This window comes from Nerophis ophidion, linkage group LG09 (genome assembly GCF_033978795.1).
Source record: "Nerophis ophidion isolate RoL-2023_Sa linkage group LG09, RoL_Noph_v1.0, whole genome shotgun sequence".
Lineage (NCBI taxonomy): Eukaryota > Metazoa > Chordata > Actinopteri > Syngnathiformes > Syngnathidae > Nerophis > Nerophis ophidion.
The window spans coordinates 51,883,903-51,911,004 of record NC_084619.1 but is presented as its reverse complement, the minus strand read 5'-3'; the positions used below and the strand labels follow the sequence as shown (position 1 = coordinate 51,911,004).

Here is a 27,102-nt window from a genome sequence, read left to right as displayed (position 1 = left end):
GGGATATAACGAGTATATTGATACATCGCCCAGCCCTAGTTCGTTAGTAAATTTGTTTGTGAATGAGTGATAAAGTTTGTTTGAGCGTCTGTTCATTTGTAAATTTGTTTGTGAATGAGTGATAAAGTTTGTTTGAGCGTCTGTTCATTTGTAAATTTGTTTGTGAATGAGTGAAAAAGTTAGTTTCAGTGTTTGTTCATGAGTAAGTTGTTATGATACGCTACCCGGATCATGTTTTGTTTGAGTTTAAGATTCCCTTACTTCTGTTTCAGCACCCCTGTGTTTGTTTTCCTTGTTGCTATTGGTGCTGATTAAGTTCAGCTGGCTCTGGTTAATAGCTGAAGATGCTCACTTGCTCACTAATCAGAGAGCGATTTATTCCTGCCTTTCGCCACACTCTGGCTATTTTGTTTGCTTCTCGCAACAAGTTCCTTTTTCCTAAGTTTCGCTATAGCTTCCCATGCTGTCGGCACACTTTTCTGTTTATTTGTATTTTTGCCTGATTTATAAAAATAAATAATTATTTCCACCTGCACACTGCTACCGGATGTCCATCTGCATCCTGGGGAAACGATCCACGCATTAACATGTGACCCATCCATAAGTTTGTTTGTAAATGAGTGAGAATATTTGTTGGGTCGTTTGTTCACGAGTAAGTTTGTTTCGCCATCTGCTCATGACTTTTTAATCAGTAAGTTTGTTTGTGAATCTGTCACGGCGCGGATTTGATCCCGGGATTCTCCCGCAGCTGATTCCCACACTCCTTCTGGCAGCATGCCATTACACGCCCCCGCATGCGCTATGCGCACCACGCCCACGCTTCGCCGCAGCTGTAGGCTGCCTGTCATCAGAGCACCTGGCAGTAATCAGAGGGAGAGCATAAAATCCAGTCACTCCTTGGTTCCTGCGCCGGAACGTCGTTAACTCTAGTAGTAAGCATATACATCTCTGGCTTCCCTCTCATTGTCCTCGCCTTCCTTTTGTCTTGTGCCTTTTTGCCTCGTTGACTTGTCTCTTGTCCTCCTTGCAGTTGCCTCCCTCGATCCTCGATCACTCGCCTGGACTCGGACCTTGTTTGCTTGCTGCCTGCCCTCGACCTCCTGCCTGTCCCCGGATCTTCCTTGTGCCTACCCCTCCTTGACCAGACGAAGGTTTCATTCAACGCGCATGTACAACATCCTCTTGTTTTATTCACATGGTTAACTTTACACTTAATCCTGCAACCAACACTTAGAGTAGCATACACATCCCACACAATCATCAAGGGTTACAATAAACCTGGTAACCTTAAGTTTTTTGTGGTGTTGTCTCCTTCCAGTCCTCACGCACATGACAGAATCAGTGAAAAAGTTTGTTTGCTTGTTTGTTCATGAGTAAGTTTGTTTGTGAATCAGTGAAGACATTTGGTTGCGTGTTTGTTCATGAGTACGTTTGTTAGTGAATCAGTGAAAACGTTTGTTTGGTCGTTTGTTCACGAGTATGTTTGTCAATGAGTGAGAAAGTTTGTTTCGTTTGATTGTTTGTTCATGAGTAAGTTTGTTAGTAAATCAGTGAAAACGTTTGTTTGGTCGTTTGTTCACGAGTAAGTTTGTGAATGAGTGAGAAAATGAGTTTCGTCATCTGCTCATGATTTTTTAATGAGTAAGTTTGTTTGTGAATCATTGAAAAAGTTTGTTTGCTCGTTTGTTCATGAGTAAGTTTGTTTGTGAATCAGTGAAGAAATGTGTTTGCATGTTTTTTAATGAGTAGGTTTGTTAGTGAATCAGTGAAAACGTTTGGTCGTTTGTTCACGAGTAAGTTTGTGAATGAGTGAGAAAGTTTGTTTCGTCATATGCTCATGAGTTTTTAATGAGTAAGTTTTTTGTGAATCAGTGAAAAAGTTTGTTTGCCCGTTTGTTCATGAGTAAGTTTGTTTGTGAATCAGTGAAGAAATTTGTTTGTATGTTTTTTCATGAGTAGGTTTGTTAGTGAATCAGTGAAAACGTTTGTTTGGTCGTTTGTTCACGAGTAAGTTTGTGAATGAGTGAGAAAGTTTGTTTCGTCATCTGCTCATGAGTTTTTAATGAGTAAGTCTGTGAATCAGTGAAAAATGTTGTTTGCTCGTTTGTTCATGAGTAAGTTTGTTTGTGTATCAGTGAAAACGTTTGTTTGTTTGCTTGTTTGTTCATGAGTATGTTTGTGAATCAGTGAAAAAGTTTGTTTGCTTGGTTGTTCACAAGTACATTTGTGTGTGAATCAGTGAATATGTTTGTTTGACCGTTTGTTCACAAGTAAGTTTGTGAATGAGTGAGAAAGTTTGTTTCATTTGCTTGTCTGTTCATGAGTAAGTTTGTTTGTGTATCAGTGAAAAAGTTTGCTTGCTTGTTTGTTCATGAGTATGTTTGTTTGTGAATCAGTGAATATGTTTGTTTGGCCGTTTGTTCACAAGTAAGTTTGTGAATGAGTGAGAAAGTTTGTTTCATTTGCTTGTTTGTTAATGAGTAAGTTTGTTTGTGAATCAGTGAAAAAGTTTGTTTGGTCGTTTGTTCACGAGTAAGTTTGTGGATGAGTGAGAAAGTTTGTTTTGTCATCTGCTCATGGGATTTTAATGAGTAAGTTTGTTTGTGAATCAGTGAAAAAGTTTGTTTGCTTGTTTGTTCATGAGTAAGTTTGTTGGTGAATCAGTGAAGAAATTTGTTTGCGTGTTTGTTCATGAGTACGTTTGTTGGTGAATCAGTGAAAACGTTTGGTTGTTTGTTCACGAGTAAGTTTGTGACTGAGTGAGAACGTTTGTTTCGTTTGCTTGTTCGTTAATGATCACGTTTGTTTGTGGATCAGCGGAGAGATTTGTTTGGTCGTTTGTTCACAAGTAAGTTTGTGAATGAGTGAGAAAGTTTGTTTCGTCATCTGTTCATGAGTAAGTTTGTTTCTGAACGAGTGAGAAAGTTTGTTTGAGCGTTTGTTCATTACCAATCAAAGTTTATTTATATAGCACTTAATCACAAATGTCTCAAAGGGCTGCACAAGCTACAACCACATTCTCTGCTCTGATCTCACATCAGGGCAAACACAAACTCAACCCAATTGGACAACGAGAAACCTTGTAAGGGACCGCAGATTAGTAAGCTTGTTGGTGATTTAGTGAGAAAGTTTGTTTGCACGTTTGTTCATGAGTTTGTTTATTAGTAAGTTTGTTTGTGAATAAGTGAAAAAGTTTGTTTGCGCGTTTGTTCATGAGTTTAGTTTATTAGTAAGTTTGTTTGTGAATGAGTGAGAAGGTTTGTTGGAGTGTTTGTTCATGAGTTTGCTCATGAGTATGTCTGTTTGTGATTGAGTGAGAAAGTTTGTTTGCGCGTTTGTTGATAAGTTTGTTTATTAGTAAGTGTGTTTGTGAATAAGTGAGAAACTTTGTTTGCACTTTTGTTCATGAGTTTGTTTATTAGTAAGTTTGTTTGTGAATAAGTGAAAAAGTTTGTTTGCGCGTTTGTTCATGAGTTTAGTTTATTAGTAAGTTTGTTTGTGAATGAGTGAGAAGGTTTGTTGGAGTGTTTGTTCATGAGTTTGCTCATGAGTATGTCTGTTTGTGATTGAGTGAGAAAGTTTGTTTGCGCGTTTGTTCATAAGTTTGTTTATTAGTAAGTGTGTTTGTGAATAAGTGAGAAAGTTTGTTTGCACTTTTGTTAATGAGTTTGTTTATTAGTAAGTATATTCGTGAATGAGTGAGAAAGTTTGTTCGCGCTTGTTCATGAGTTTGTTTATTAGTAAGTTTGTTTGTGAATGAGTAATAAAGTTTGTTTGGTCGTCTGTTAATGAGTTTGTTAATCAGTAAGTTTGTCAATGAGTGAGAAAGTTTTTCATCTGCTCATGAGCAAATTTGTTTGTGAATGAGTGAGAAAGTTTGTGAATGAGTGAGAAAGTTTGTTTAAGCCTTTTGAGTTTGTTTGATAGTTTGTTTGTAAATAAGCAAATGTGTTCATGAGTCTGTTCCTTATATTTTTCACAAGTTCTTTTGCGGCTAAGGAAGTTTGTTTGTGCATGAATGAGTGAGAGAGTATTTGAGTTTTTTTTTTGTTTTTTTTATGAATTTTGTGAATGCGTGGGTTCCCTCCGGGTACTCCGGCTTCCTCCCACTTCCAAAGACATGCACCTGGGGATAGGTTGATTGGCAACACTAAATTGCCCCTAGTGTGTGAATGTGAGTGTGAATGTTGTCTGTTTATCTGTGTTGGCCCTGCGATGAGGTGGCGACTTGTCCAGGGTGTACCCCGCCTTCCGCCCGATTGTAGCTGAGATAGGCGCCAGCGCCCCCCGCGACCCCGAAAGGGAATAAGCGGTAGAAAATAGATGGATGGATGGATGTAATGGGTAAGAAAGTTGGTTTGTGAATATGTGAGTGAGTGAGTGAGTGAGTGAGTGAGTGAGTGAGTGAGCGAGCGAGCGAGCGAGCTGCTTATTTTTTTATGAGTTTTTTGATGGAGGAGAAAGGTTGTTTGTGAATGAGTGAATAAGTTTGTTAATGAATTGGTTCATTAGTCAGTACGTTTGTTGTGAACAAGGGAATTCATGAGCTTGTTCATTAGTCAGGAAGATAATTTGTGAATGAGTGAATTTGTGACTTTTTTCATTTGTCAAGAAGTTTGTTTGCATATGATTGAGTGTGTTTGTTTATTGGTTTGTCAATGAGTTTGTGCATTACTCACTGCCAAACAAACTCATATACGTTTAATTGTGAGTGAGTGAGGAAGTTCATACTGAAATTGTTAATACGTTTGTGTTTTACTGTAGTCCATTAATTGATTCATTACCATTATTATTATTTTTGAATTAGTGATTGAGTTCTTTTTACGAGTTTGTTACACCTTTTTTTTTTTATGAGTTTGTTTGTTTGTGAATGAATGAGTAAGTTTCTTCATGAGATGGTTCCTGATTTTTTTTTTCATGAGTTTGTTACTGATTTCCCTCCATGAGTTCGCCTATCAGATTGTTCATTAGTAACTATGTTTCTGAATAAGTGAGTGGATTTGTTCATGAGTTCGTTCATGATTTTTGTTTACGAGTTTGTTCATGAGTACGTTTGTTTGTAAATGAATGATTAAGTGACTTAGTTCCTTCAAGAGTTTGTTCAAGATTTTTTTTCTACAAGTATACGCCCGATTTTTTTCCATAAATTCATTCTTGAGACCGTTGATTAATAAGCTTATTCCTGAATGCGTAAGTGATCTGGTTCATGAGTTTGTTCCTAATTTTTCTTCATGAGTACATTTGTTTGGAAATGAATGATTGAGTGAGTTCCTTCAGGAGTTTGTTCCTGATTTGTTTTCATGTGCTTGCTCCTGATTTTTGTCCATGAATTAATTCATGAGATTGTTGATTAATAATCGTGAATGCATAAGTGATCTTGTTCATGAGTTTGTTCCTAATTTTTGTTCCTGAGAACATTTGTTTGTACATGAATGATTAAGTGAGTGAGTTCCTTCAGGAGTTTGTTCCTGATTTTTCCCCCCACAAATTTAATCCTGATTGTTGTCCATAAAGTCATTCTTGAGATCGTTCATTAATAAGTTTGTTCCTAAATGCATAAGTGATCTTGTTCATGACTTTGTTCCTAATTGTTCTTCATGAGTATATTGTTTGTAAATTAATGATTGAAAGAGTTCCTTCAGGAGTTTGTTCCAGATTGTTTTTTAACAAGTTGAATCCTGATTTTTGTCCAGGAATTCATTCCTGAGATCGTCAATTAATAAGTTTGTTCCTGAATACGTAAGTGATCTTGTTCATGACTTTGTTCGTAATTTTTCTTCATGAGTATGTTTGTTTATAAATTAATGATTAAGTGAGTTAATTCCTTTGGGAGTTTGTTACTGATTTTCTTTCCCACGAGTTTACTCCTGATTTTTGTCCATGAATTAATTCTTTAGATTGTTCATTAATAAGTTTGTTCCTGAATGCATACATCTTGTTCTCGAGTTTGTTCCTAATTTTTGTTCATGAGTACATTTGTTTGTAAATTAATGATTGAGGGAGTTCCTTCAGAAATTTGTTTCTGATTTTACTCATTTACTGAGTTTACTCCTGATTTTTGTCCATTAATTCATTCTTGAGATTTTTCATTAACAAGTTTGTTCCTAAATGCATAAGTGATCTTGTTTATGAGTTTGTTCCTAATTTTTGTTCATGAGTACGTTTGTAAATTAATGATCGAGTTCCTAAAGAAGTTTGTTCCTGTTTTTTTTTTCCACAATGTTACTCCTGATTTTTGTCCATGAAATTATTCATGAAATCATCTATTTAATGAATGAATGAGTGAGTGAGTTCCTTCAGGAGTTTGTTCATGATTTTTTTCCAGAAGTTTACTCCCGATTTTTGTCCATGAATTAATTCATGAGATCGTCCATTACTTAGTTTGTTCCTGAATGTGTAAGTGATCTTGTTCATGAGTTTGTTCCTAATGTTTGTTCCTGAGTACATTTGTTTGTACATGAATAAGTGAGTGAGTTCCTTCAGGAGTTTGTTCCTGATTTTTTTCCCACAAGTTTACTCCTGATTGCTGTCCATGAATTCATTCTTGAGATCGTTCATTAATAAGTTTGTTCTTGAATGCATAAGTGATCTTGTTCATGCCTTTGTTCCTAATTTTTCTTGACGAATATGTTTGTTTGTAAATTAATGATTGAAAGAGTTCCTTCAGGAAATTGTTCCTGATTTTTTTTAACAAGTTTACTCCTGATTTTTGTCCATGAATTCATTTTTGAGATTGTCCATTAATAAGTTTGTTCCTGAATGGGTAAGTGATCTTGTTGATGACTTTGTTCCTGAGTACGTTCGTTTGTAAATGAATGATTAAGTGAGTTCCTTCAGGAGTTTGTTCCTGATTTTTTTTCAAGACTTTATTCCTGCTTTTTGTTCATGAATTGAGTATGTTCCTAATTTTTGTTCATGACTACATTTGTTTGTAAATGAATGATTGAAGGAGTTCCTTCAGGAGTTTGTTCCTGATTTTTTTCCAAGAGTTTACTCCTCATTTTTGTCCAAGAATTAATTTTGGAGATAGTTCATTAATAAGTTTGTCCCTGAATGCGTAAATGATCTTGTTAATGACTTTGTTCCTAATTTTTGTTCATGAGTACGTTTGTCTGTAGATGAATGATTAAGTAAGTTCCTACAGGCGTTGGTTCCTGATTTTTTTCCAGAAGTTTGCTCCCGATTTTTGTCCATGAATTCATTAATGAGATCGTCCATTACTTAGTTTTGTTCATGAATTCATTCTTGAGATTGTTTATTAATAAGTGTGTTACTGAATGTATAAATGATATTGTTCATGAGTATGTTCCTAATTTTTGTTCATGTCTACATTTGTTTGTAAATGAATGATTGAAGGAGTTCTTTCAGGAGTTTGTTTCTGATTTTTTAAACAAGTTTACTCCGGATTTTTGTCTATTAATTCATTCTTGAGATCGTCCATTAATAAGTTTGTACCTGAATTCATAAGTGATTCTGTTTATTAGTTTGTACCTAATTTTTGTTAATGAGTACGTTTTTTTTTTTTAAATGAATGATTGAGTGAGTTCCTTCAGGAGTTTGTCCCTGATTTTTTTCCAAGAGTTTACTCCTCATTTTTGCCCAAGAATTCATTTTGGAGATCGTTCATTAATATGTTTGTTCCTGAATACATATATGATCTTGTTCATGACTTTGTTCCTAATTTTTGTTCATGAGTATGTTTGTTTGTAAATGAATGATTAAGTGAGTTCCTACAGGCGTTGGTTCCTGATTTTTTTCCAGAAGTTTGCTCCCGATTTTTGTCCATGAATTCATTAATGAGATCGTCCATTACTTAGTTTGTTCCTGAATGTGTAAGTGATCTTGTTCATGACTTTGTTCCTAATTTTGGTTCATGAGTGCAATTGTTTGTAAATGAATGATCGAGTGAGTTCCTGCAGGCGTTGGTTCATGATTTTTTTTCCAGAAGTTTACTCCTGATTTTTGTCCATGAATTCATTCTTGAGATCGTTAATTAATAAGTTTGTTCCTGAATACGTAAGTGATCTTGTTCATGAGTTTGTTCCTAATTTTTTTGCATGAGTAAGTTTGTTTTTGAATTTGTGATTTTTTCATGAGCAAGCTTGAGAATGAGTACGTTTGTATGTTTCAACATTTTGCTCAAGATTGAGTATGTTTGCCTTGGATTGAATAACTGAGTTATCAATAAGTGAGTTTGGGGAATTGAGATTGAGGAAATGTTTTATACTTTATTTATGTTGTTAAAGTCTGCTTGCATTGGGCCAAAAGCATCTAGCGACCCGCCAGATCCAGCAGACGGGGGCTGTGAAATCGAGTGAATGGGTGAAAAAAGCTTGGTTATTGATGGTCAGTGCTTGAGTCGAAGGTGCAGATTTGGGGAAAAATGCAGCAGATGGATCTCAGTTAGTGGCGGTTGGTGCTTCATAATGCACTTCATCACCACCTACAGGCCTTAATTTAATCTGATTTTCCTAACATTTCACATGTACATCCTTAGTCTTGTTTGGCCTTGGCTGAGGTTAGCTTACTACAGTCGTCTGGATTTAGTCATCTTTGTCAAAGCAGACTTGTTGATGCGGGTCGATGGCTAACTTGGCTGGCAATATGTGTAAAGTTTACATAATAAAAGACAAAATGAAAAGGCACAGTTTAAAAACAATGTGTGTGGTGTCAGTGACACACATAGGAGGGGGGGTGGCGGTGGTGAGAAAGCGAAGGATTCCATCTCCAGCCAGCAATGTCAAAACACGGTGTATTGACTGGCGAGAGATAAAAACCTGGCTTTTACACACACTAACACACACACATTCACACCAACGCAACAAATCGATGGGACACTGACGCCTGCTATGTGGAGGGGGCCCTTAAGACCCTTGGATAATAAAGTCTATATAGGTTGTGTGTGTGTGTGTGTGTGTGTGTGTGTGTGTGTGTGTGTGTGTGTGTGTGTGTGTGTGTGTGTAAGACCTTCATGGTGTTTCTTCGCAAATTAGCGTGCGTTAAATTGACGTCAGTCAGACACCTGCAAGTCATTCTACTTTTTATCCGACAAGCATTAAGTAAAAATGCATTACGCAGAAGACTCAGTCTGATTCCTGGCATTGAGAACATTTTAATTTGTGTGAGTGTTTCTTCTTCAGACTCATCTGGGAGCCATTTTCCACTCCGAGTGGAGAACACTTGAGAAAAAAATGCATGAATGATGGTTTATCATCTGCGTGTAGACTGTCATTTTATAAAAAGATGACACACGCAAAAATGAATAAATGTTTGTTGTTGAATTTAGCATAACGTCATACATTGTGTGTGTGTGTGTGTGTGTGTGTGTGTGTGTGTGTATATATATAGTATATATATATATATATATATATATATATATATATATATATATATATATATAGTGTGTGTATATATATACATATATGTGTGTGTATATATATACATGCATATATATAAATGCAAATACATGCATATATATACATATAAATGCATATATACACATATATATGCATATATATAAACATGTGTACATATACTGTATATATACATACGCATATATACACACACACACACACACGCACACACACACACACACACACACACACATATATATATATACAAACCCATTTCCATATCAGTTGGGAAATTGTGATTTGCAAATCCTTTTCAACCCATATTCAGTTGAATGCACTACAAAGCCAATATTTGATGTTCAAACTCACAATTTTTTTTTTTTGCAAATAATAATTAACTTAGAATTTAATGGCTGCAACAGGTGCCAAAGTAGTTGGGGAAGGGGATGTTCACCACTGTGTTACATCACCTTTTCTTTTGACAACACTCAATAAACGTTTGGGAACTGAGGAAACTAATTGTTGAAGCTTTGCAAGTGGAATTCTTTACCATTCTTGTTTTATGTAGAGCTTCAGTCGTTCAACAGTCAGGGGTCTCCGCTGTTGTATTTTACGCTTCATAATGCACCTCACATTTCCATGGGGGACAGGTCTGGACTGCAGGCAGGCCAATCTAGTACCCGCACTCTTTTACTACGAAGCCACGCTGTTGTAACACGTAGCTTCGCATTTTCTTGCTGAAATAAGCAGGGGCGTCCATGAAAGCGTTTCTTGGACGGCAAAATAGGTTGCTCCAAAACCTGTATGGACCTTTCAGCATTAATGGTGCCTTAACAGATGTGTAAGTTACCCATGCCTTGGCCACTAATACACCCCCATACCATCACAGATGCTGGTTTTTGAACTTTGCGCCCATAACAATCCGGATGGTTCTTTTCATCTTTGATTGAGGACACAACGTCCACACATTCCCCCAAAAAACTGAAATATGGACCCGTCAGACCACAGAACATTTTTCCACTTTGCATCAGTCCATCTTAGATGATATCGGGCCCAGCGAAGCCGGCGGCATTTCTGGGTGTGTTTGATGAATGGCTTTCGCTTTGCATAGTAGAGTTTTAACTTGCACTTACAGATTTAACGACCAACTGTATTTAGGGACAGTGGTTTTCTGAAGTGTTCCTGAGCCCATGTGGTGATATCCTTTACAGATTGATGTCGGTATTTGATACAGTACCGTCTGAGGGATCGAAAGTCACGGTCATTCAATGTTGGTTTCCGGCCATGCCGCTTACGTGGAGTGATTTCTCCAGATTCTCTGAACCTTTTGATGATATTATGGACCGTATATGTTGAAATCCCTAAATTTCTCGGAATTGCACTTTGAGAAACGTTGTTCTTAAACTGTTTGACTATTTGCTCATGCAGTTGTGGACAAAGGGGTGTACCTCGCCTCATCCTTTCTTGTGAAAGATTGAGCATTTTTTGGGAAGATGTTTTTATAGCCAATCATGGCACCCACCTGTTCCCAATCAGCCTGCACCCCTGTGGGATGTTCCAAAATGGGTTGAAAATTATTTGCAAATCATTGTATTCCGTTTATATTTACATCCAACACAATTTCCCAAATCATATGGAAACGGGGTTTGTATATATATATATATATATATATATATATATATATATATAAATGGGCCCTAGTGTGTGAATGTGAGTGTGAATGTTGTCTGTCTATCTGTGTTGGCCCTGCGATGAGGTGGCGACTTGTCCAGGGTGTACGCCGCCTTCTGCCCGATTGTAGTTGAGATAGGCGCCAGCGCCCGCCGCGACCCCAAAAGGGAATAAGCGGTAGAAAATGGATGGATGGATATTCATATATACATTTACAAACATATACACACACACACACACACACACACACATATATATATATATATATACACTATTCATAGATATATATATATATATATATATATATATATATATATATATATATATATATATATATATATACACTATTCATACATATATATATATATACACACACAGTGGGGCAAAAAAGTATTTAGTCAGCCACAGATTGTGCAAGTTCTCCCACTTACAATGATGACAGAGGTCTGTAATTTTCATCATAGGTACACTTCAACTGTGAGAGACAGAATGTGAAAAAAAATCCAGGAAATCACATTGTAGGAATTTTAAAAAATGTATTTGTAAATTATGGTCGAAAATAAGTATTTGGTCAACTATTCAAAGCTCTCACTGATGGAAGGAGGTTTTGGCTCAAAATCTCACGATATATGGCCCCATTCATTCTTTCCTTAACATGGATCAATCGTCCTGTCCCCTTAGCAGAAAAACAGTCCCAAAGCATGATGTTTCCACCCCCATGCTTCACAGTAGGTATGGTGTTCTTGGGATGCAACTCAGTATTCTTCTTTCTCCAAACACGACGAGTTGAGTTTTTACCAAAATGGATACATGGATGATACAGCAGAGGATTGGGAGAATGTCATGTGGTCAGATGAAACCAAAATAGAACTTTTTGGTATAAACACAACTTGTCGTGTTTGGAGGAAGAAGAATCCTGAGTTGCATCCCAAGAACACCATACCTACTGTGAAGCATGGAGGTGGAAACATTATGATTTGGGGCTGTTTTTCTGCTAAGGGGACAGGACGATTGATCCGTGTTAAGGAAAGAATTAATTTTTCCACCATTATTTACAAATAAATTCTTTAAAATTCATACAATGTGAATGCCTGGATTTTTTTTTCACATTCTGCTTCTCACAGTTGAAGTGTACCTATGATGAAAATTACAGACCTCTGTCATCATTTTAAGTTGGAGAACTTGCACAATTGGTGGCTGACTAAATAATTTTTTGCCCCACTGTATTTATCCTTGTAGATGCGTGTTTGCATATTTTCAAACAATGTCAAAATATAGTCGTGTAACATTTTTTCGCCAAAGTATGTCCAACTTGTCAAAATGTCATTTTCTAGAGCGCATGTTGCGAAGGGAAAAAAAACACCCGACGAGTTCACTTACCATGAGTCCGGCGAGACAAGTCATGCCTCCTCCTAACTCGCAGACGGCGCCCCTGAGAGGACAGAGTAAGAAGAGGATAAGCATTCAATCAACAGGTGTTGTCAATCATCGGGACACAAACGGCGTGACGGTGTTGTTTCTCTCCATCCTCTCCCTGCTTTCGTCTCGCCTTCCCCTCCATCTCCACTTTCATCTCCACCCGCCTGCATCCTCCCCTCCACTCTGCCTCCCGCATTTCCAGCTGACCTTCACGGGCGCTACGCTAATCAATAGCCCTCTCTTCCTGCCCACCTGCCTCTTGAATGTTAAAACAGCAAATCAAAGGTTTGACGCGCCACCTTGAGTGAAAATCAAAGGTTGGCTCGGGTGCTCCCCAGCGCCCGGTGCCCGGGGACGCGTGTAAAGAGGTGCGCTTCCATGAAAGTGAATGCTGCGCTCTAAAGAAAGACGGTACATCCTCTCAAGGAACAATACCAGAGAAGGTCAACGTGGATATACTTTAGAATAGTCAGTGTGCAGCTTGTATAGCAGTGTACAATGCATCTGGAAAGTATTCGCAACGCTTTACTTTTTCCACATTTCATTATGCTATAACCTTATCCCTTTGTCCTCAAAATTCTACACACAATGCCCCATAAAGACAATGTGACATTTTTTTTTTTTTTTTTTTGCAAATCAAAATACAACACTAAAATGTACATAAATAATTCATAGCCCTCGCTCAAATGGAATACATTCATTTTTGTCCTCAAATTTCTACACACAATGCCCCATAATGACAATGTCACATTTTGGGTTTTTTTTGCAAGCGAAAATACAAAATCTGAAATGTACATTGATAATTGATAACCTTTTCTCAAATGGAATACGTTCATTTTTGTCCTCAAAATTCTACACACAATGCCACACCATGACAATGTGACACGTTTAGTTTTTTTTGCAAAATAAAATACAAAACTAAAATGTACATAAATAATTCATAGCCTTTGCTCAAATGGAATACATTCATTTTTGTCCTCAAAATTCCACACACAATGCCCCATAATGACAATGTCACACATTTTTGGGGTTTTTTGCAAGCGAAAACACAAAACCTAAAATGTACATAAATAATTGATAACCTTTTCTCAAATGGAATACGTTCATTTTTTTCCTCAAAACTCTACATACAATGCCCCATAATGAAAATGTGACACGTTTTTGGGTTTTTTTTGCAAATGAAAATACAAGGCCCTGCGATGAGGTGGCGACTTGTCCAGGGTGTAACCCGCCTTCCACCCGATTTTAGCTGAGATAGATGGATGAAAATACAAAACTAAAATGTACATAAATAATTCATATCCTTTGCTCACATGGAATATATTCATTTTTGTCCTCAAAATTCTACACACAATGGCCCATAATGACAATGTGACATTTTTTTTTTTTTTTTGCAAATGAAAATACAAAACTAAAATGTACATAAATAATTCATAGCCTTTGCTCAAATGGAATACATTCATTTTTGTCCTCAAAATTCTACACACAATGCCCCATAATGAGATTGTGACATGTTTTGTTTTGTTTTCTGCATATGAAAATACAAAACTAAAATGTACATAAATAATTCACAGCTTTGGCTCAAATGGAATACATTCATTTTTGTCCTCAAAATTCTACACACAATGCCCCATAATGACAATGTGACACGTTTTTTTTTTTTTTTGCAAATAAAATACAAAACTAAAATGTACATAAATAATTGAAGTTGAAGTGTACCTATGATGAAAATTACAGACCTCTGTCATCATTTTAAATGGGAGAACTTGCACAATCGGTGGCTGACTAAATACTTTTTTGCCCCACGGTATCCTTTTAAATGGTTACTTGCATCAATATGATATATAATGATTACATTAATTTATAAACACTGTATACTGTCAGTTATTTATTCAGTTTAAGAGCATGAGAAAGTTCATTTGATTTGATTTGATGATGGAGACAAAAGCTCAGAGTAAGTCTGCACAAAGCCAAATATTTCCAAAGTAAATTAGTGTGAAATGAATTATATTTATATAGCGCCTTTCTCTAGGGATTCAAAGCGCTTTACATAGTGAAACCCAATATCTAAATTACTTTAAACCAGTGTGGGTGGCACTGGGAGCAGGTGGGTAAAGTGTCTTGCCCAAGGACACAACGGCAGCGACTAGGATGGCGGAAGCGGGAATCGAACCTGGAACCCTCAAGTTGCTGACACGGCCGCTCTACCAACCGAGCTATACCGCCCCAAATTATTGCATATTGTTCTAAAGTGTGGCACCTTAGGACAAGAACATGTTGACTGACAATCTAAAAGTAACATGTTTTCTTTCACGTGTTATTTTCAGAGTTTTATGCATCCTAATGTATAAAAAAATTCAAATCGCAAGTTGGATAGCATCGCCAATTTGGAGGAAACAAAAATTTGCAATTACGTTTTTTTGTCAAACTCGTGCAGCCCTAATTAGAAGCGTAACTTTTTCGGGCTAATTTGGAGTTGTACGACTTATTCCTGTCATTCCAGGGTTTCGAACACATTCATTTATTTGTGGTGGCCCGCCACAAAAGAATTACGGCCGCCACAAATTAAAAAAAATACATAAAATAAAAAACAAAAAAAAATGTATTTATTTATTTATTTTTTTCGGCTTTTGACCCGCTCGACCGCTCATAAAAGCAATGGGACTCTGTCAGTGAATGGAGCTTGTAGTTACATATTATATAAATGTGTATATAAATATGTACATAAAGTGTTGTAATTATATTCCAACTACGCGTTCTTCTTGGTCATCGCCGCCGCCGCCGTTTACACCCCCACAAGCCCCCCCTCCGCACCCACCCACCCAGCCGCCCGACCACACCACCACAAATAGATGCCTGACCTGTGGGAAACACTGCTTATCGGCGCTCTAACTTTCAACAGGCTGGAATTATTATAAAGTATAGCCTTGTTCTGTGGGGAAAAACGCAGCTTTATTGTCGCGCGCCACGTAGTCTTTGAGGAGACTGTTGGTGGCTGTGCAGGTGAGGGGGCACTTACTTGAACATGTGACGGTTGTGCAGACAGTAATGAGCCATGGCCTCCTCTGATGGCCACACACCTGAGAACACACACAAAATACATGATTGCAAAACATCATCTTATCAAAGTCAAAGTCATCAATGGCCCCGTTTATACTGCACACTATTATTGTCCCGATACCAATACATTTTGGTACCGGTATCGATACTTTGTTACTTTTTTAAATAAAGGGACCACAAAAAATGGCGTTATTGGCTTTATTTTAACAAAAAAATCTTATAGTTCATTAAACATATTTCTTATTGCAAGTTTTTCCTTAAATAAAATAATGAACATACAATAGTAGTAAGTAAAGAAACAAAGGCTCCTAATTAGTCTGCTGACATTTGCAGTAACATATTGTATCATTTATCATTCTATTATTTTGTCAACATATTAAGGACAAAGGGTGTAAAATGAATTATTAATCTACTTGCTCATTTACTGTTAAAAATCTTCTTACTTTCTATGTTAACATGTTCTATCTACACTTCTGTTAAAAATGTAATAATCATTTATTCTTGTTGAGGCCACATCGGGGCCACAATGGGGCCTGTGTGCTTTTACACTGGAGTCTGATAAAGATCATACTTTGCTTACAGTGTAAACAGTCAGCTGGAACAAAAAAAATCAGATGTGGAATAAACCAGCTTTGGCCTACTTTGGCCTGTAGCGTAAACGTAGTCTCTCTTTATTTACCATTGTCAGGACTATGACTTGGATTTGTATTGCTTCTTAGATGCAGAGAATATTTGGGAAGAGCCAGGCGAGAATGTGAGTACATGATAAATTTATTAATACACTAAATCCAAAAATAAGCAAACAAAGGGCGCTCACAAGGAGGTACTAATGCTAGACCACAAAATACAAACATGAAACAAAAACACTTGCTCGGTGGCACGAATAATGAACTATAAACAAAACTAGCACAATGGCTTGAATAACAAAAACTTACTTGACGTGGACAAAACCGAATGGCATGGCATGCAGGTTGGAGCAGCAAGCAGTAAGCAGGATGCAAGCAATAGTGAAATGCAAGCAAGCAATAGCATAAGCACCAGCAATAGCAAAGTTCCCAGGCCGATGAACAGAAAAAAAAAAAATGATTTAAATAGTGACTATGATGATGAGAAACAGGTGCGGGATTGAGGGCAGGGGCGTGACTTGGAGACCAGGTGGAAACTAATGCGTAACTATGGAGACAAACAAAATCAGGAAGTGCAAAACGGGAAACAAGAGTCCAAAAACAAAACATAAACATGATCAAACATAAACTGATTTATAGGCATGACAACCATGTTCAACATGCACTGGACATATACGGGAAATCGACAAAATGTTTACTTGTGAAAAAGGTAAATACAAATACAATTTCAAATATACAAAATTTACAGGATGTACAAAAATGTTCAATTTGCAAGAATATGCGTATTTCGAAAAAAGAAACGCAAGCGACAATGTGCAAAGATGTGCATCTAAAAAAATGAAACCTAAGCCGCAACAACACAAAATGTGCATGCACTTGGATTTTTATTTATTTAAAGTTTTGGACCAAAACATTAACTGAAACTCAATATAAAAGTTAAAGTCCCAATGATTGTCGCACACACACACTAGTCGTGGTGAAATTATCCTCTGCATTTGACCCATCCCCTTGTTCCACCCCCTGGGAGGTGAGGGGAGCAGTGAGCAGCAACGACGGCCGCGCTCGGGAATCAGTTTGGTGATTTAACCCCCAATTCCAACCCTTGATGCTGAGTGCCAAGCATGGAGGCAATGGAACCTATTTTTATAGTCTGGGGTATGACTCGGCCGGGGTTTGAACTCACGACCTTCCAGTCCCAGGGCGGACACTTTAACCACAAGGCAGGTACAGTGGGGCAAAAAAGTATTTAGTCAGCCACCGATTGTGAAAGTTCTCCCACTTAAAATGATGACAGAGGTCTGTAATTTTCATCATAGGTACACTTCAACTGTGAGAGACAGAATGTGAAAAAAAATCCAGGAATTCACATTGTAGGAATTTTAAAGAATTTATTTGTAAATTATGGTGGAAAATAAGTATTTGGTCAACCATTCAAAGCTCTCACTGATGGAAGGAGGTTTTGGCTCAAAATCTCACGATACATGGCCCCATTCATTCTTTCCTTAACGCGGATCAATCATCCTGTCCCCTTAGCAGAAAAACAGCCCTTAAGTATGATGTTTCCACCCCCATTCTTCACAGTAGGTGTGGTGTTCTTGGGATGCAACTCAGTATTCTTCTTCCTCCAAACACGACGAGTTGAGTTTATACCAAAATGGATACATGGATGATACAGCAGAGGATTGGGAGAATGTCATGTGGTCAGATGAAACCAAAATACAACTTTGTAGCTTTGGGGCTGTTTTTCTGCTAAGGGGACAGGACGACTGATCCGTGTTAAGGAAAGAATGAATGGGGCCATGTATCGTGAGATTTTGGGCCAAACCTCCTTCCATCAGTGAGAGCTTTGAATAGTTGACCAAATACTTATTTTCCACCACAATTTACAAATAAATGCTTTAAAATTCCTACAATGTGAATCCCTGGATTTTTTTTTCACATTCTGTCTCTCACAGTTGAAGTGTACCTATGATGAAAATTACAGACCTCTGTCATTATTTTAAGTGGGAGAACTTGCACAATCGGTGGCTGACTAAATACTTTTTTGCCCCACTGTATATACCGAGCAATATTATTCAAATCAAATGTAATTTATTTCTCCCACACACACAAAAATAAAATAACATTAAAAAAAAAACTGTCAAACAAGTACAAGCATGTATTAATACAAAACACTTCAGAGTGGATTCAACATGGTGCAGCAACACGAGACAATAAATAATTTTAAAAAAATTAAAAAGCAAACAAAAGGCTCATCAATCAAACACGTCTCAATCGGGGCCAAGCTGGTCTTGGATTTTTTTACAATTAATATAAGGCGTATGGATTAACAAAAATAATAATAATAATAATAAATATTATTATAAGTGGCGTAAACCAATGGAAATCCGCTGTGTTTTCTAGATTGTAGTTTCTCAGGTGGCTTTCACCTTTCCTTCTGATCCAAGTGTGTATGTCCCTCATTGTGCAAATACGTGTGTGTGTGAGTGTGCGTGCGTGCGTGTGTGTGTGTGTGTGTGTGTGTGTGTGTGTGTGTGTGTGTGTGTGTGTGTGTGTGACAAGAGGTCCACTGGGTGATAATCACAACATGCAGGCCTATCTGGCTTATCGCCTACTGTCAGCCCTTCTCCTTCAGCTTTGCATGTAACACATACTTGGATGCTCAGTGCTGTGATGTCTCACACACACACACACACATGTACACGTGTGTGCACACACACACACACACACACGCACGCACACACCTTGGCAGTAGAAGAAACACAAACATTCATTTGGATCAAACCTTAGCTTTCTGGCTTTGGAGGAGACATGCATGATGCGTTTGTGTGTCGCCATGTACTGTAGGATTTATAAACGGTTGATTGATATAGTCTAGTAAGGTAAAGTTTTGTACCTGACAAGTTTCTGCTACCTTGCTTCCGCTGCCTTCATCAGAGGTGTCACGCGATGTTAGCGTGACGTCATCTGTGACTTGTTATATGTCGGAAACTTGTCAGGTACAAAACTTGACCTTACTAGCCTATATAAATCAACCAATTATAAATACACATCAGTAGGTTAAATGAACCTCTTCAACATAATTACTGTAGGAGTGTGCAGATATGAGAAAAAACTGTGTGTGTGTGTGTGTGTGTGTGTGTGTGTGTGTGCGTGCGTGCGTGCGTGCGTGTTCTTGTATTTCCACCCTTCTACAGACATCAACAAGAATAAAGTACCTTCCATATGAGGACAGGTAAAGAAGTCAGGACCGAAATCATGGTCCTAATACGGAAAACCATTACATCTAATAGCGAGCCAAATACTAGAGTCTGTGAACATTGCTCCAAAGTTAGGATTTTTTTTGTTAATTTAATGTGCATACAAACGTAAACATTGACAAGTGCAATGGCAGCAATGTATGATAAAACAAGAAGGCAGCTAAAGAAGGACTTCCCTATTCATCCCCGAAAAAACCCATGAACAAGCTGTATATGTGCGTGCGTGCGTGCGTGCGTGCGTGCGTGCGTGCTTGTGTGCTTGTATATCCACCCTTCTAGAGACATCAACAAGAAAAAAGTACCTTCCATATGAGGACAGGTGAATAAGTTAGGACCGAAATCATGGTCCTAATACGGAAAACCATTGCATCTAATAGCGAGCCAAATACTAGAGTCTGTGAAAATTGCTCCAAAGTTAGGATTTTTTTTTGTTGATTTAATGTGCATACAAAAGTAAACATCGACAAGTGCAATGGCAGCAATGTATGATCAAACAAAACGGCAGCTAAAGGACTTCCCTATTCGTCCCTGAAAAAACCCATGAACAAGCTGTATATGTGTGTGTGTGTGTGTGTGTGTGTGTGTGTGTGTGTGTGTGTGTGTGTGTGTGTGTGTGTATTTCCACCCTTCTAGAGACATCAACAAGAATAAAACTACTTTCCATATGAGGAGAGGTGAATAAGTTGGGACCGAAATCATGGTCCTGATACGGAAAACCATTGCATCTAATAGCGAGCCAAATACTAGAGTTTGTGATCATTGCTCCAAAGTTAGAATTTTTTTTTGTTGATTTATTGTGCATACAAAAGTAAACTTAGACAGGTGCAATGGCAGCAATGTATGATAAAACAAGACGGCAGCTAAAGAAGGACTTCCCTATTTGTCTACGAAAAAAACAGCCAGGTGAACAGCTGATTTTACGATTTCCGGTGCTGACGTAAGACTAACCCGCGTCCCATATGTGACCATAGGATGAACAAATACACTACGGTACATAGACTATAGTGGCCATTAACAGTTAGCTACAACAGTTGGGTTGCCCAAAGTGCGGCACAGGGGCCATCTGTGGTCCGTGACTCGTTTGTCATCGGCCTTAAGCACATTACAAAAAATAACAAAAAAATAGAGATCTCATTTGCACTCCTAGTGGTGAATTCTATAAAAATGAGGGTGGTGCCAAAAAGGAGGGATTTTTCAAATTTACTGTGTGACAGTTTTAAAAGTGCTCCCCCTCAACATATGAAATAACAAGTGTGTGTAAGAAATTGAAATGCGCCCCCTTTGGCCAAAATTATTAAAAATAAATATGTATATATAGACATACTGTAATAACTAAGTAAATAATGAAGATTAAAAAACAATTTAAAAAAATACTAAAAGCTTACCTTTTGTATAGTTGCATAGTATGTATATATTATTAATGTTGCAAATACAAATATTTATACATCTAAAAAGGGCGGTTCTAAAGAGGTAGGCATTTTTCAGGGGTCAAAAGTGTGTGTGTGTGTGTGTGTGTGTAAAGATGGGGGGTGGGGTGTAGTTAGGAAGTGCTGCAAAAAGTGAGCGAGGAAAGAAGGTAGAATGAGATAGAAGACAGCAGAGCAGAAACCAGCCAGGCTGAAGGCGCTGCAGTCAATATAATAAGCGGCTTACAAACGCTTCTCTCTTCAAGTCATGGGGCGGACATCAGCGCTCCCTCCCTCTCTCAATGTGCGTGTTTGTTTGTGTGTGTGTGTATGTGGGTGTCCTCGCTCCTGCTTGCCAAGATTAGCTGGAGCAAGCAGGATTTAATAATGCCTATTGATAAAGTGTCCAAATATTCCTTTTCGTCATTAGAAAAAAAAAAACATATAGACTTGACAGCCCGCGCGCACACGCACACACACACACACACACACACACACACACACACACACACACACACACACACACACACACACACACACACACACACACACACACACACACACACACACACACACACAATGACAGGCAAAGGAGAAGTGTGCATCTAGAGAGTGTCAGGATATGTATTCCTGAGTCCTTGGGTCCTCGTGGTGGTGGCGTCGGGCAGACAAGTGCTTCATCGATTGGTGTAACCTTTTACCACTTTTCAACTTTCTTCTTGTTGGCGATTCAAAATCAAGGAAGAGTCTGAGGGTCACACCCACAAGTTAATGATAAACTACAGGGGGAGAGATATACCCGTATATATTAAAGACTATATTATGTATGTAAAAAACAAGAACGATATTAAAGTACAAGCTCAATACAGGATTTTATCAAATTAATGTGACTTTTTCGCCAAATATACATTTCCAATATCGTGAAATTAAAGTAACATCTTTACAAGATATTAAATATTATATATAAATATTACATATACTAAAGCTGACCAACACGCCGGATTGTAGTCAGCTGGAGGCGTGTCTTAATGAAACTAAACAATGGATGTCCGCTAACTTTTTGCAACTCAACGCCAAAAAAACGGAAATGCTGATTATCGGTCCTGCTAGACACCGACCTCTATTTAATAATACAACTCTAACATTTGATAACCAAACAATTAAACAAGGCGACTCAGTAAAGAATCTGGGTATTATCTTCGACCCAACTCTCTCATTTGAGTCACACATTAAAAGCGTTACTAAAACGGTGTTCTTTCATCTCCGTAATATCGCTAAAATTCGCTCCATTTTGTCCACTAAAGACGCTGAAATCATTATCCATGCGTTTGTTACGTCTCGTCTTGATTACTGTAACGTATTATTTTCTGGTCTCCCCATGTCTAGCATTAAAAGATTACAGTTGGTACAAAATGCGGCTGCTAGACTTTTGATAAGAACAAGAAAGTTTGATCACATTACGCCTGTACTGGCTCACCTGCACTGGCTTCCTGTGCACTTAAGATGTGACTTCAAGGTTTTACTACTTATGTATAAAATACTACACGGTCTAGCTCCAGCCTATCTTGCCGATTGTATTGTACCATATGTCCCGGCAAGAAATCTGTGTTCAAAGGACTCCGGCTTATTAGTGATTCCCAAAGCCCCAAAAAAGTCTGCGGGCTATAGAGCGTTTTAATTTCGGGCTCCAGTACTCTGGAATACCCTCCCGGTAACAGTTCGAGATGCCACCTCTGTAGAAGCATTTAAGTCTCACCTTAAAACTCATTTGTATACTCTAGCCTTTAAATAGACTCCCTTTTTAGACCAGTTGACCTGCCGTTTCTTTTCTTTTTCTCCTATGTCCCACTGGAGTTGGTCTGGTCCGGTGGCCATGGATGAGGTGCTGGCTGTCCTGAGTTGGGACCCAGGATGGACCGCTCGTCCAGAGCTGGGACCCAGGATGGACCGCTCGCCTGTGTATCCGCTGGGATATATCTGCGCTGCTGATCCGCCCCCGCTTGGGATGGTTTCCTGCTGGCTCAGCTGTGGACGGGACTCTCTCTAATGTATTGGAGCCACTTTGGATTGGACTCTCACGGTTACTTTCACAGTATCATGTTAGACCTGCTCGACATCCATTGGGTGGGGGGGTGAAGGGGGGGTGCCCACATATGCGGAAGTCTCCAAGGTTTCTCATAGTCATCATTGTCACCAACGTCCCACTGGGTGTGAGTTTTTCTTGCCCTTATGTGGGCTCTACCGAGGATGTTGTTGTGGTTTGTGTTGTGGTTTGTGCAGCCCTTTGAGACACTAGTGATTTAGGGCTGTATAAATAATCATTGACTGATTGATTGATGACAAGAAATAGGCTTGTTAGTGTATGTTTAAATTGGGGGAGGTAACACTATAATGATAACAGACAAACATGTACAACATTTTCTGGACCATAGAGCGCACCGGAATATAAGGTGCACTGCCGATGAGCGTTATTCAGGTTTATTTTCATACAAAAGAGACACCTGATTATAAGGCGCATTAAAGGAGTCATATATATACATTTTTTTCTAAATGTAAAACACTTCCCTGTGGTCTACATAACATGTAACGGTGGTTCTTTGGTCAAAATGTTGCATGGATTATGTTTTACAGATCATCTTCAAGTCGCTTTCTGACAGTCGCTTCAGGATGCGCCGTTTGGTGGGCGGTCTAATTTACGTGGCTCACCTTCGACAGCGTCTTCTCCCCGTCATGTTTGTTGTAGCGGTGTAGCGTGCAAGGACGGTAGTGTAAGAAGTTTCAAAAGATGGAGCTAACTGTTTTAATGACATTCAGACTTTACTTAAATCAACAACGGAGCACCATATCTTCATCCGTGGTTCACTAGCACAACACTGACAGAAATATGTCCTGTGAAAAAACGTCCGACCGGAATTCTCTAATAAGTTTATTCACCCAAGTTCCTTGGGTGAATAAAATAAAACTCACCACACCGGTATGTTTTAGCGCTTTCATAGCGAGTTTACTGACGGATATAAGTAATTTTATACAAACCCGTTTCCATAAGAGTTGGGAAATTGTGTTAGATGTAAATATAAACGGAATACAATGATTTGCAAATTATTTTCAACCCATAGTCAGTTGAATATGCTACAAAGACAACATATTTGATGTTCAAACTGATAAACATTTTTTTTTGTGCAAATAATCCTTAACTTTTAAAAATTTGATGCCAGCAACACATGACAAAGAAGTTGGGAAAGGTGGCAATAAATACTGATAAAGTTGAGGAATGCTCATTAAACACTTATTTGGAACATCCCACAGGTGTGCAGGCTGATTAAGAACAGGTGGGTGCCATGATTGGGTATAAAAGCAGCTTCCATGAAATGCTAAATAATTCACAATCAAGGATGGGGCGAGGGTCACCAATTTGTAAGCAAATGGTCGAACAATTTTAGAACAACATTTCTCAACGAGCTATTGCAAGGAATTTAGGGATTTTACCATCTACGGTCCGTAAAATCATCAAAAGGTTCAGAGAATTGGGAGAAATCACTGCACGTAAGCAATGATATTACGGACCGTTGATCCCTCAGGCGGTACTGCATCAAAAACAGACATCAGTGTGTTAAGGATATCACCACATGGGCTCAGGAACACTTCATAAAACCACTGTCAGTAACTACAGTTGGTTGCTACATCTGTAAGTGCAAGTTACAACTCTGCTATGCAAAGCCAAACCCATTCAACAACAACACCAAGGAACGTCGCTGGTTTCGCTGGGCCCGAGATCATCTAAGATGGACTGATGCAAAGTGGACAGGTGTTCTTTGGTATGACAAGCCCACATTTATATTTGGAAACTGTGGACCTGGTGTCCTCCAGAACAAAGAGGAAAATAACCATTTGGGTTGTTATAGGCGCAAAGTTCAAAAGCCAACATCTGTGATGGTTTGGGGGTGTATTAGTGCCCAAGGCATGGGCAACTTACACATCTGTGAAGGCACCATTAATGCTGAATGGTCCATTCAGGTTTTGGAGCAACATATGTTGTCATCTAAGCAACATTATCATGGGCGCTCCTGCTTATTTCAGCAAGACAATGCCAAGCCACGTGTTACAACAGCGTGGTTTCATAGTAAAATAGTGTGGGTACTTTCCTGGCCCACCTGCAGTTCAGACCTGTCTCCCATTAAAAAGGTGGGGCGCATTATGAAGGGTAAAATACGACAGCGGAGACCCCGGACTGTTGAACGACTCTACATAAAACAAAAATGGGAAATAATTCCACTTTGGGTTCTTCCGAGGATGTTGTAGTCGTAATGATTTGTGCAGTCCTTTGAGACATTTGTGATTTGGGGCTATATAAATAAACATTGATTGATTGATTGACTTTCAAAGCTTCATCAATTAGTTTCCTCAGTTCCCAAACGTTTATTGAGTGTTGTTAAAAGAAAAGGTGATGTAACACAGTGGTGAACATGCCCTTTCCCAACTACTTTGTCACGTGTTGCAACCATGAAATTCTAAGTTGATTATTATTTGCAAAAAAAAAAAAAGTTTATGAGCATGAACATCAAATATCTTGTCTTTGTAGTGCATTCAACTGAATATGGATTGAAAATGATTTGTAAATCATTGTATTCCATTTATATTTACATCTAACACAATTTCCCAACACATATGGAAACGGTGTTTGTATATATATATATATATATATATATATATATATATATATATATATATATATATATATATATATATATATATATATATATATATATATATACACATACATACATATTACATGTATAAATGTGGGGGGGAGTCAGGACTTTCCAATCATAATAATAATCATAATAATAATTGTATGGGGGAAATATAACATTACAAATATAACTTGATCAAACGGACATGGCAAATATGTCCAGTATGACGAGGGGCCGCTTCAACGTCCTTCCCGTGCAGCTCTGACAAAAGGCCAGGAGGTTAAACGGCTTGTTCTGTTGGCACCAAATCTGGACACTGCGCTTCATCCTTTACAATAAGTGCATGTCAGCTATTGTGCGCCTTAAACTGCATGCTAATTCCTCCCCTCTGCTCCCCTCCTTTAAATTGGCTGCCATCGGGTTCATGAAACGCGACGGCGCCCTGACGGTAACCTTTGACCCCTGCATTGACGGTCTGGGCCGCCCAATCCTCCCCGACAGCCGGCGGGCAGACAGCACAGGGGGGGTAAAGAAACGGCGGTAGTGGCGTTGGAATACGCCGATGATATACTCGCGCCATCAATTCATTCTCATTTCATTGCTCATTAATCAGGCACACAGATTAACCAACTTCCATATAAAACATCCTCAGTGTGCATGTGTGTGAAAGCAGTGCTAAGTAATAAAGCTTTGTAAAGCATATGTCAATCTGATGGTTAATCCCGGACGCCAATAACATTAATAGCCCAGGGTGATAGTAGGAAGCGTGTGTGTGTGTGTGTGTGTGTGTGTGTGTGTGTGTGCGTGTGTGTGTGTGTGTTCACCTCCCAGGTAGCGAGAGGTGCTCTGCAGGAAATGAAGGGATCAAGAGTCGAGAGCAGATTACTCTTTCCTGCGGATAATGAAATTATTTCTCACCTTCAATTACGAGATGAGGAAAGTGTGTGTGTGTGTGTGTGTGTGTGTGTTTATGCGTGCACATGTGTGCGTCAGCTTAATGTAGTAAGTAATCAGCGGCAGGCGCTAACATGTAGAGCGGTAAAAAGCATATGTGAGGATTAATCAGGCTGCACGTTAATTGTTTACGTTTACATGACAATGGCGATAGACTAATGTTTTAAAGGTTTTCACCTAAATAGAACACGTTTCAACAAACCTGAAAAGCAATTGGCAAAAAACAAACTGTATAGTCGCCCCCCAAAAAAAACAAAACAAAAGGCATGAGAGGTTTAATGAGGCTGGACGCTGATTGAGAAATGGCGAGAACATCGCAACACACCGAAACGTTAATCAAATTAAATGAATATGGACAGAAGTGACTGTTAATGCAGTTATTATTTAGACTCACTTAAGTCTTCACATTGAAACAACTGTAGAGTTTCACCTCAAGATTATCCTAAAGGCGTAAAATCCGCCAAAATAGGAAGGTATGTTGCATGAAGGTAATATGCATGACAGGCCAGTAGTTGGCGACAACACTTTGTAAAGAGACTTGAGCCTCACTTAAGTCTTCTCATGTATGGATCCATGTAAACAACTGTAGACTTTCACCGCAAGATTATTCTAAAGACCTAAATTCCGCCAAAATGAGAAGGTATGTTACATGAAGGTAATAT

The 27,102-nt window shown here is 38.4% G+C and overlaps 1 protein-coding gene across 1 annotated transcript in view; it reads right to left on the bottom strand.

Moving 5' to 3' along the window:
• camkmt (calmodulin-lysine N-methyltransferase) overlaps positions 1–27,102 on the bottom strand; it is a 369,036-nt gene that overhangs the window by 88,870 nt on the left and 253,064 nt on the right. Inside the window, exons 4-5 of the mRNA XM_061911211.1 lie at positions 15,463–15,523; positions 12,405–12,456 (exon numbers count right to left, since the gene is read on the bottom strand). Of these exons, the coding sequence (XP_061767195.1) occupies positions 12,405–12,456; positions 15,463–15,523 (113 nt within the window). The remainder of the gene's footprint in view (positions 1–12,404; positions 12,457–15,462; positions 15,524–27,102) is intronic.